Source organism: Asparagus officinalis, chromosome 4, assembly GCF_001876935.1.
Source record: "Asparagus officinalis chromosome 4, Aspof.V1, whole genome shotgun sequence".
Lineage (NCBI taxonomy): Eukaryota > Viridiplantae > Streptophyta > Magnoliopsida > Asparagales > Asparagaceae > Asparagus > Asparagus officinalis.
The window spans coordinates 133,365,457-133,377,396 of record NC_033797.1 but is presented as its reverse complement, the minus strand read 5'-3'; the positions used below and the strand labels follow the sequence as shown (position 1 = coordinate 133,377,396).

General features: G+C 35.5%; 1 protein-coding gene across 2 annotated transcripts in view; it reads left to right on the top strand.

Annotated features, from left to right (window-relative positions):
* LOC109839146 overlaps positions 1 to 7,338 on the top strand; it is a 12,596-nt gene extending 5,258 nt beyond the window's left edge. For both annotated transcript variants that reach the window (XM_020407576.1, XM_020407575.1), the window contains 4 exons: positions 106 to 411; positions 3,376 to 3,414; positions 4,008 to 4,321; positions 7,128 to 7,338. In XM_020407576.1, coding sequence (XP_020263165.1) covers positions 106 to 411; positions 3,376 to 3,414; positions 4,008 to 4,196 — 534 coding nt within the window. In that variant the 3' untranslated portion in view covers positions 4,197 to 4,321; positions 7,128 to 7,338. The remainder of the gene's footprint in view (positions 1 to 105; positions 412 to 3,375; positions 3,415 to 4,007; positions 4,322 to 7,127) is intronic.

The following is an 11,940-nucleotide window of genomic DNA, read 5'->3' as shown; positions in this document are numbered from 1 at the left end:
CCCCCCCCCCCCCCCAAACAAAAAAGAAAAAAAGAAAAAAAAACAAAAGAAAGAACTCACAAAAATATTTTCCCTCTTATTAACATTGCTTCATCATGCTTCTAGCAATCAGGGACTAAGCTCATGTTGAACATGGGACTTGCACCTGAATCTCTTCAAAACAATGTTAATGCATTGACTGGAACATCTAGCGGAAATCTGCAATCTTCTAGTGATGTGGATTTGGCATCTAAAAATAGAGGAAATAGCTTTCAACTTTCAAGAGAAAATGAACGTGATTATGTACGTAATACATCTACAGTGAAAGGAACAACTGATAGACCACTTGAAAGTCGTACGGAAAAGGTTGTTGACAGCTTCTTGCAGAATCCAGTTTTCAAACATGAAGAGAAAAAAGAACTTAATGCATTGGTATGTACACAAAAGCCACATCTTGAGTCAAATTATGATGTTACTTTCTAATCAGACTGTAGGTCTTCACCCAATTTTTTTCTGAATTATATGCCGTCAATTAGGTAAAGGAAAATTTTCAGGGGAAAGCCTAATTTTTAGTACTATGCATCATATATCCTTCACCACCATTCTGAATTAACGATTAAACATGAGCAGATTATTCTAGAAGATTAGAAATCATTCATTTCCTTCGTTTTAGGTTGTTTTGAATAATATAAACATTAAGGTGTGTTCAGTGTTGCATTTGCTTATAGACAAGTTTTAGGAGCTCATCAGAATGTAGATTTATAAAATTACTTTATATATACGTAAGATATTTGATATGTTTGAAGTTTGATGCAATTATTAAGAGAACAATAATTTAGTAGATTTGTTTGAAAGAATTGGATGACAGATTTTTTGAACATTGAGATAAAGAAGTGAAGAAATTGAGACGTGAGAAGCCAAAAGGATCTGGCTTCTACGGGCTGCAACTCGCATGCTTCTAGTTATTAATTACCGAACATCAAGTTTTGCTAAACAGGATAAACCACTTATTTTCTTTATAAGGAGCTGAAAAAGTCATGATAAGAAGCTCAATTGCACCATTTAATTTGGAAGCAACTAGTGCTTTAAATTTGAAATATTTTGCTTGGCAAGACCATTGAGACTTGAGGGCATATTGCAGGTGATGCGATATAGTGAAGCACCTATGTGTTTTTTTTTCTCATTTTATTTAATTTCCTTTTCTGATTATATCTTGCAGTAACTGACATTTGCAGCTATGTTCTTAATGTTGGATAAAAAAAATGTTTTGTTTCTTATTTAATAAGCTACTGCAAACAATGCCATTCAACTTGCATTGTCCATCTAGTTTAGATGGAAAAAAAAGAAAAAAAAATCTGATTGCTTTAGTTATTTCCATTATGCAAGTTGTCTTCATAATAACTTATACCACACTTATAATTAGAAGTTGTTCCTATGTAATTTTCTATACATAGCGCACTACGTGCATCTCCTGTGAGGCTGTAAGAGACATTTTGTACATTTATTCCCTGAAATCTTACATCAGTTTTCTGTTTAACTTGCCATCTTATTATCTCTGCAAAATATAGAAATCCTCCACCTATTGTATCGATTCCTATTTTGAGCTCTTATTCTTTCAGTCAGCACTTACTGGTTTAAATCAGTGTTTGAAAAAAAGGTTTTTGAAACTCAGCTTCAAAACTCCCTTCGAGACCTTTTTGATAGATAATCGCTTTGAAACTCAAAAGTGAAGCTCTTTATCCCTATAAGCTTATGCTTCATTTAAAGCATAATTGAAGTGTGTGCTTCGTGCTTCATGAAGAGCTTCTCTTTTGAATCACACACTTTAGACATGTTATGAGGGTATACAAGTTTTTTTTTCTTTTTTTTTGTTTCTTTATGTATTAGGATGGATTTTTATTCATATGTTAAATATCTTAAATTAGATTTTTTTTCTTGAGAGTCTTGCCCATTTTCTTTATTGTTTTGAAATTTGAATCAATGTAGCAGGTGAGTTTGGGGTTTTAGTTAGGAAAATTAAATTTAGATCATTTGTCTTTAATATGACCATGTGATTATACTGAAGATATATATCTTAGATATGTAGCCTAGTTTATTATGAATTTTGCTTATACGTGGCATATTTAGTTGTTTCTAGTCTGCAAATTATTATACCACCATATATTATATGCATATAGTACTTATAAATTTTAAAAATAAATATACTTAACTCCAATGTTTTAAATATCGGCCGATAAACCGATATTATTGGCGATTTATCGGTTTTGGGGGCCTTCCGCTATGATAAGTTCGATTCTAGAGCGGTTATCGTTTTTGGATGTTTATCGCCGATAATGCGGCAACAAAGTGAGTTATCGGCCGATATTGTCGGCCCAAATATCAGAATTATCGGCCTTTGGTTTGAGTTTCGATTTCGGATAACGAGCACCTATTCAATGCACTTTAAACCCGATCCACCCTGAGTTTCTACCATTGGTTAGGGATCCTAAACATAATTATTTACATTTTGGTATGTTTATATTTTATTAAGTATCGTTAGATTATATTTTAGAATATTATATTATGTATATCACCATTCGGTAATGTCACTCTGATAAATACTACTTATCCCTGATATCCGCTATTCGATATGGATTTTGATCGTCCGATAAAGCCTCGATAACCGATATTAAAACCTTGCTTAACTCATGAGGCTTATGCCTCACACTTTGAAGCTTATGCCTTGGTTCCTAAAAGGCTCCGACGCTTTGCCTTGTGCATTTGCTTTTCAAAACATTGGTTTAAATATTGAACAAGGCAGATAACTTCTGGGAATTGCACAGACATTAAACATATGCATACAGCCACCGTGTTCAAACATGCCCAGCCATAAAACAGGGGATGAAATTTACTGTGCTGCTTAGCTATTGAATCTGAGTGATACAGCCATGTTATTTCTTTTGATTTCATTAGTTTCCATGTGAAGAATGGAGTGACCGATTGATTGATAGTCTAAATTTCTAGGAGCGTATTATGCTTTAAACCTTTTGATCTGCCTTTACTGCTTTCACTCATATTCTTATATTTAAGGGGAAATGGGTTTGGTATGCCGCTATTTTTCAATTTAATTCGTTTATGCCTTATGGAACTTTTTTCTTAGTTTAACTTTACTTTGTATTTACTGCTCATCAAGTACTGCTTAAATGCAGATTTTCTTTTTTAAGCTGGAACAGTCGAGCTCTGACATTCTTTCTCTAGTTGTTTGATTTATTAATTTCATTTTGCTATTATTGATCTCGTGGAACTGTTTATGCTACCGCGGTACATGCTATCAGGAAATTATAATTGCTTGTATGATGCTATTCTATCTGACATATCAGTGTGCTGATTTGGTGCTTCTGACACATTTGTATGCAGGCTGAAAGTTTGCAGGCAGAGAATAATGTGCTTCAAGTGGTAAGCTAACAAGAATTATTCCATACTTATTGTCAATCATAAAATCTTGCATTTTCTCACTTAGATAACAATGACTTGTACATGGTTGCCTACTCCTTGTTCGCACTGCTGCCGGGGGGGTGAAGGATTGACCCATCATGAGAGATCTTAGTGGCCACTATTCTCTTTGGAAGTTTGGCATCAACTGAATTATTTTTGTGGAATTTTTTTTTGTTATAATTGTATTTCATGCAATTCTCACCATTTGAAGGACTTGGCTTATTATCTAAAATTTGTTATTATTTGCTATTCCTTTTAAGTTTTCTTCCTAACCCTCTCTGTATTTTCTCCGGAATACCTGATTTCACAGGAAATTAAGGTTATCATAGAATATTGAAAGTGGCTTAGCAGTTAAGAGTCCAAAGCCAACAACCACAGAGAGATTATCCTTTCCTATTTTATATAATAATGAAAGTTTCTTTTGATCCTTCGATTGAGAAGGCTTATTATGTTACTTCCAATGCATATTAACTTTTTTTTGGGTTTTCCTTGAAGTTGTTTTTTTCCTTGTTTGCGTATGTATCAGCTCATGTACATTTTTTTTAAAAATATAGCTATTAAAGCAACAGCAAACAATTCAAGGATTGATGGAGGAGAACCAGAAGTTGCAGAGGATTCTTGTGGAGGACCTAAAAGTTCCTCCTAGTAAGCTCCACATGAGCAGTGAGAGTTTTGTCAAGTCTAATTTTGCATGTTCCAACTGTTTTGAATGCCGTAGAAGAATGAGGAAAACAGGAAGATAGCATTAACTTCTCCAGAGTCTTTTGTTTATCTGACCTTCGGTTGCTTTGATCTTGATGTGGAGGTTAGATTATTATAGAGGGGCCAAGAAATCATTGCGGATAGTTGATGGATGTTCTTCACAGAGGTAAAAAGTTCTCGTTCTTTATAATTTTAATTTATTTTTTTATTTAGCAGCTTTCTCCGAGAGAAACTTGACAAGTTAGCAAATATCTTGGAGTGAAGTTTTTCCATACAATTGAGGGAAGATGGCCGTGGAAATCATATATATATTTAATAGGGAATGTTTATGATCCCTACTTTAGATGGAATATTCTTGCATATATGATTGAACTGATTGCAAGATCATAGAAGTCGGGAACGCGGGGCGCTATAGCGAGCCGCGACCCGGGTTTAGTTGTCCCAGATTCGTGTGGAACACAGACTGATTCACGTACTCCGGTGACCTGATTTAGAATTTAAGCCAGATACAATTTTTTCACATGCTCTGATTACTGCTATAGCTGATGTTTTTCTTCAGATTTTGTGTCCCGCTTGCTAACTTTAATTTCTCCTAGTTGTTACTCCTGTAAACTCGTGCAGTTTTAAAAATCTTTAACATTCACATCACATAAAAGATATTAGAAGTAAGGGTGTAGATTTTGTTTCTGTTCAGGTATTCAACCCCATTTGTTAATAGCAGAGTAACATCTGCCTATCCGCATGCACACTTAGTTTACACCAAATATATGGTTATTGAGTTGCACAACATCCAAATCCGCTAGAAGAAAACAAGTATGAAGTTGTAATGGAAGTCAAATGACTATGTATTTCCAGATCTTGGGGGTCAGCTGAAATAGACTTTTTTTTCCCTCTGTTCAGCTTTTATTCCATTATACCACACTTCTGACTACTTTCTTCTTGATCAATTGTCTCTAATACTTTGTTAGGGTTCTGAGGTCAATCTTGTTATTAGCAATTGTCAGTATTATGTGCATTTTGTTATTATGTTTTGGAGAAAGCAACTGCTTTCAAGTCACTTCGAGTTCCAAACTGTCTAGTCTGTCTCAGATTTTTTTCCCCAACAATAGCTCTATTACTTGTTTTTCCGACGTGGGGTTGGGAAGTTCCGTTTCATATCCCCTAATTTGGTTTTGCTCCGATTTTCATATCACCACACAGCTAGCTTATAGTATGCAAGGCTCAATATTAGAAAATACGGTTTTATTATGCGTGCAGTCTGCGACCGCTTAACGATTAATCTGATTAAGATTCAATTAATTGGATTATGGGGAATTATGGGCTTTTGAATTTTCTTAATATATATTTATTATTTATCTTATGTTAAAGTGTATAAAATTCTCAAAAAATAGAAAATATACTTAAAAATGCCAACAAACATAATTTAACATTAAATAACTAGTTTATCTACTTAAAAATTCAATTCGTATATCCAAATTAATTAGATACTTGAATAAAAGTCGCTAAATTATACATTTAAACTAAAACTAAAAGTTCATAAACTAAAATAAAATCATCTATAAAGAGTGCAGAGGAGAGAGAGAGGGTCATGGTATTTGGGAAAAGATTAGGGCTTTTTTTATTCAGTTAGTTGGATCGAGTTTGGGTAAATGAGTACAACCCACAATCAAATTATTAAAAGAAAAAAGTGGTCGGATTAACAAATTATGTGGGCGCTTACTTAAAAATCAGCTGATTAAGCCGATGTCCGCATAATTGGGTGCATAACTCATATCCAGCGCGTTTTTATCCTGCTTTCCCTTAAGTGGGTGCTTAAACCTTTTTTTTTTAGAACACTGATGAGACTCATTTCCTCACATGATATCTAATCTAGTATAAGATTTTCCCTAAATATTATTAACTTGGGAGGACTTTTCAAACTGTGATATCAATTAAAACTAAGTCATTGATTGGTTTTAGCCAAGAATTCGCTATCAAACCGATGAATCTAAATTATGGGCTCTTTGTTCATCTCATTCGGGTATCTGCAGCTTGCTATTGGAAACAGTTTTTAATATTTGGGCAAGTATGCTGAACTTCAGTCCTTTTGGGGATGTGAGCCTATACAAGGTCAGGGCTTTCTCTTCCGGTGCTAATGACTCTTAGGTGACCAAATATTGATGATATATTAAGTCCATAAGGACAGCAACAAAGCCTAAGTCCATAATGATAACATCAATGCCTGTATTCCAAAAAAGTTATACAGGCAACAACTATTTAACTCTATTTCCTGATACACTTTCAGACTTTATGCCTTTTTCTGTTTTCAGATTTAATCGAGTGCCATTTTTTCGCTGTAATCTTTGTCTATCTTCCATCAATCTTCCTTGAGGAGCATTTAGTCTACTGATCATGAACATTTGTAAACGAAAATTGTCTATTCACTGGTTGGATTTTGAACCTCGAAAGTGGGTGCTCTAACTTATTTTTTAGGATCACTCATTCTATGACAACAATGCCTTTGAACTATAGGAAAAAAATTATATAGGCAACAACTATTTAGCTCTATTTCCTGATACACTTTCCGACTTTATGCCTTTTTCTGTTTTCAGATTTAATCGAGTGCCATTTTTTTGCTGTAATCTTTGTCTATCTTCCATCAATCTTCCTTGAGGAGCATTTAGCCTACTGATCATGAACATTTGTAAACGAAAATTGTCTATTCACAGGTTGGATTTTGAACCTCGAAAGTGGGTGCTCTAAATTATTTTTAGGATTGTCACTCATTCTATGATAACAATGCCTTTGAACTATAGGCAACATGTTTTGTTATCTAGAATTGCTAAATGGATCTTTTTTTTGTTGCATATTATGTATGTAGCTTCAGTTTTCTTGGTGGTCTGGCAATATCGAACACTCTTTTAAAACAAAATTTCTGAATTAAATGTACATTTCATGTTCTGATTTTCTCTTTCTTTTTTCTCTATTTTTAGGTTTTCCGAATCTAGTTCAGTTCTTCGGTCACAAATATCACGAGCTCAACGGAGATATTGTCAATGGCCTGGATCTCAGGACGTTGTCACATTATGTATCTGATAGACTGATAGCTCTTTGTAGCTTTGACATAATATTAAATATTTTACCATTACACATAAATTTTTTTTATCCCCAAAATTTTTATCAGTGAAAGTGACCTTTTCCTTCTTCCTTCTGTGTTTGTATGATCTATGCAACTATTTTTAGATAAACACGTGCATTCTTTTTAACAGCTGATTAATTAAATTTTATCTTCTGTTCATTAGGTTCTAGAAGTAATTCTCTTCATGTTCAACCTTACAAGGATTTTGGCAACGTTCATGCATTTATATTTGCACAAAAAAGTCAGATTACATCTAAGTATATATTATTTTTTCGCTTTTCCCTATATGATATGATGCATTATTCTCTCTCTCTCTTATCCTTTATGTGACACGGTAACTCAAGTTATATCTGATTTGGCATTTTCTCCTAGATTATTGACTAATCATACTTTAGTCTATTAGCTAATGTGTTTGCTTTAGAGATTAATGGATACCAACTATAGGAGAAAATTTTATTTTTATGATAGTGGAAGGTCAACTTCGCCCCCTTATCTGCTTCTTCTCAACCTTGTTATATTCCAAAGTGTGCATGTACCCAAAAGAAAAAAGCGGGGGGGTATCATAAGGTTTGCTCATGTTTTGAACATATAAAGATAGCCGATTTTTCGAAAAAGAAAAAAGAAAAAAAAGATAGAATTAATAATTGTAGATCGAGATGATGTCAAGTCTGATAAGCAGTTTGAATTTTAAACGCAAGAATTATAATTATACTATGACAAAGCTACAAAATACCTTTCGTACTGGCTCCAATCATTTCCCAACCAATCTCTCTTTTTAATTTGGGCTATGCAAAGCGTGAGCATCATGCTAACTTAAGCTTAACCACGCTGGAGTGGGTGAGAAGCTAATGACTAAGAGCGGATAGAGTTAGTCATGGCTTTTGACTATAGTTTCTAGAGAATATTTCCTCATGGGATCAATCATTATTTTATCCTGTATGTATTAGTTGAGCTTGCATGCATTATATATATATATATAGATATATATATAGAGAGAGAGAGAAATGGGTATGCTTGGTACCAAGCACAAAAAGTTGTGCTTGGTAGTGATCCACTATTTGTGAGTTATAAACATATTAGTCTAGTACAACATCTCTATTTATTAGTATCTTGAAGTCTTTAAAAGATGGGTGATGTTCAATTCGTAAAGGAATTTTACATATGAATTTACTTGCAATATGTCATTAAACTTTTAGTTGTGGTTTGACTCATATTCACGTTAACTTTTAGTTATTGTTATACTCATATTTATATTATCTAATATTCTCATTTAATTTTATAACTCGTTCTCTATATCATAGAAGTAAAACTGAAAGTATGAAGAATTATTTTATTGCAAAGTTAGAACAAGAAGATTATGATATATTTCGTTATGTGTTCTAAATATAAAAATTACTTTTTCCTTTGATGCAAGGTCCCTATCAAATCTTACCCCAAATGATGTGAATAAAAAATGCTATTATAACTTACTTGCCTAAGGTAATTGTATTTTATATAGGACACATAACTCATTTGGAATATCCACATCTGCTAAGTGGATTTTGCTGTTGTGAGAGTAACATGTTAGAGGTTTATATTCAAATTTTTTGACTCTATAAAAGACGTAAGAATTTGGAGTGCATAGTTTATATATCGTAAAGAACATATTGGTTCATGAAGAATTTTTTCTAATAACGATATTATTACAACGATATTACTATTCAGTATTAAATTAATTTTATTATATAAGATTATATGACTCTTTTAATAAATTATAAAGTATATTTACGGAAACCTCGATGTTTATAGCTAGTAGTTATGCTCCACAAAATAGGTTAACTTTACATTATAGTTTACTACTTATAGTACTGTTGGCAATGTTATTACCTTTCCTTTTTATCTTATTATTCACACTTTTCTAATGTAAGTTCTTTTTTGCTAATAACTTAATTGACTATATTTAGTTTTTATAATATTAGAGGTTAGAATATTCCCTTCTATTTAAAAAGTGTTGACATTATTATTTTTTAAATATATACACATAGTAGCAATAGTATATACTTCAGTTCAACTCAAACATTGGCTTGAAGCTATTTAAAGTGATGTCCTTTCTACGCTAGAATGATGATATAGTGATTACTCGGTCTAAAAGTCAAAAGAAGAAATTTTCTACAATATATAATATATATATATAATAATATATATATATATATATAATATGTATATAATATATAGAGAGAGAGAGAAAAATGGGTATACTTGGTACCCAAGATCCTTGTAGTTGATTGTGGACACACTATGTCCATACAATCAACCTAGAAGATGCGAGCCTCACCAACTCCAAGGTGTGATGTATTGGACAATATGTTGTCCACATCACTACCAAGGATCCTTGGCCCAAGTATACCATATTTCCTCATATATAACTATAATATATAATAATATATATATATATATATATATATATATTATACTATAATATATATATATAATATTATATATCATATTATATATATATATTATATATCTATGGTGTTCCCATTCGCTAAGAAATATAATGTATAAGCAAATCACGTGATATGCATTTCAGGCAATCGAGGCCCCAAATCAAACTTAGTGGCCCAAGCCCGACAGAGGCCTCGACCCCGCCGACTCATCAAGTCAACATTCTTTCATGCCGACACGAAAGGCAGGATCAGCCGATCTTATCGTCGAAGAGGACTCACCAAGAGCACTCGACCATTTACTCAGCGACTCACAGCGATGACTTGGTGAACATCTCCTCTCGACTAGATTGAGGAATAACCTCCGCCTCAAGTCTCTTCCTTTGATCACATGTCAGCATCCCAGTCCACCTCGGACAAGCATTATCCTGATAGCAGCCTGAAGGTCTTCATGACTTGTCACCTGCCCACGTGTCTTTTGCCATGCCCTCAATTACTTTCCAAAAAAATGCGGAGACACCCTCTCCCGTACCGAAGTGACTTCTCCTCCAATCGTCAGCCGATACCTGTAATTCATCCTCAGAAGTCTTCTTCTTGTGTGAACGCCGTCGTTGGTTGGGTAAAGCAACGTTCGTAAATTGGTTGAACACCAGCAGTTGGGCCGCATATGAGCAGCATTGGCGTCCCGAGAGGACCGTAGGAATCATTTGTTCACATTGAAATGAACGAATGACTTGTTGCATCGATCTTTCTCTCGATGTGAACTCTCTCGAATCCGTTATAAAGATTCGAGGAGAATTACTCACTGATTGTGAGGTTTGAACTGGAACCCCCAGTCCATGATTGGACAGGACTGGCTCTTGGTGAATATGGGTCTGGTTGAGATGCCTTGAATCCATAAACTTCTTATATCCGCCCCTCAACCCAGTCGCTCCACGATATACACCAGGCGCGGTATTAGATTTGGAACTTGGGACGCGAGGGTCGCGTTTGGCATTTGAAACGCGAAGGTCGCGTTCGGCACTTGAAACGTGAGGGTCGCGTCTGGTACTTGAAACACGAAGGTCGCGTTTTGGTTTGGCGACATGAGGGTCGCATTCTTCATTGTCGACGCGAGGGTCGTGTTTTGACTTGGAAACGCGAAGTTGAAGTTCGCGTTCAACGAAGGCTTGAGGTCCGCGTTTTGGCTGTAAAACGCGCCATTGAGGACCACGTTCAGTCTGGTTCTCGCGAAGCTCATGTTTGGGCTCAGGGTCGCGTTTGGGCTCACGAACGCGAAGTTCGCGTTGGTTGGAGAATCGACTTTCTCGAAGTTGTGCTCGTCGCTGAGACCTTCTTCTTCGACGAGCAGCGTTCTTCTTGGCCTGTTTTAAGGCTTTTGCAGAGGCATCATCGGCGTTTATGGAGCTCGTCTCCTCTCTAAGCCGTTTATGGCCTGAAGCACATCGTGTTGACGCGGAGGTAGGATATTCAACTCGCTGTGCGAGTTCAGCAGAGGCCGAGCCCACTCCTGGAGCGGAGGGGCTGTTCGACGAATTTTGACCAAAGGAGAGGACTTTCTTTGGCGTTCCAGCAACAGTTGGAGATTTAGTCTCCTTGGAAACTTTGTGGATCTTGCGCATAGCCTTGGGGCTAAGGGATCCGGAGGAGATAGCCTCCTCAAACTTGGCTTGATCAAACTCTACCACGAGAGTTTCGACGATTGTTCAACGAGATTGGGATGACAAGCTTGGCGCGGCTCTATGGGCCTATCGTACCACGGTACGAACACTGTTTGCAGGGAAAAATTGCAATGAAGAGAATAAAGAAAATGTGACTTTGATTCCTTTGATCTCGATTACAACTTGATTACAAAAGAGAGGAGAACGAAATTGGTTCTTCCTCTTTGTTTAAAACTGGGTTCTTCACGGTGGCGATGGAGTGCCTCCCTCGAATGCTCGCGTCGAGTTTGCTCTCCGTTGACGATCCGCACGTCTTGATTCACTGGAACGATGTCTTCTCCTCACGATTTGACGTTGTGGAGAACTTGCGTGGCAAGTTTTAGAACTCTTGATGAGTTGATAACTCTGAACGAGTTTGAAACTCTATGAAAGAGTTGATTTGAACCGAAAGTTCGGTTAATAGCCAAGGATCAAAGCTCTCTGTTGCTGAAGTTGAAGATGATCTTCGTTGGAAGATGATGCCGATCTCCTCAAAAAACCTCTCTCCAGTGGTCGATCCAAGCCCAGAAAATCCAACCGAAAA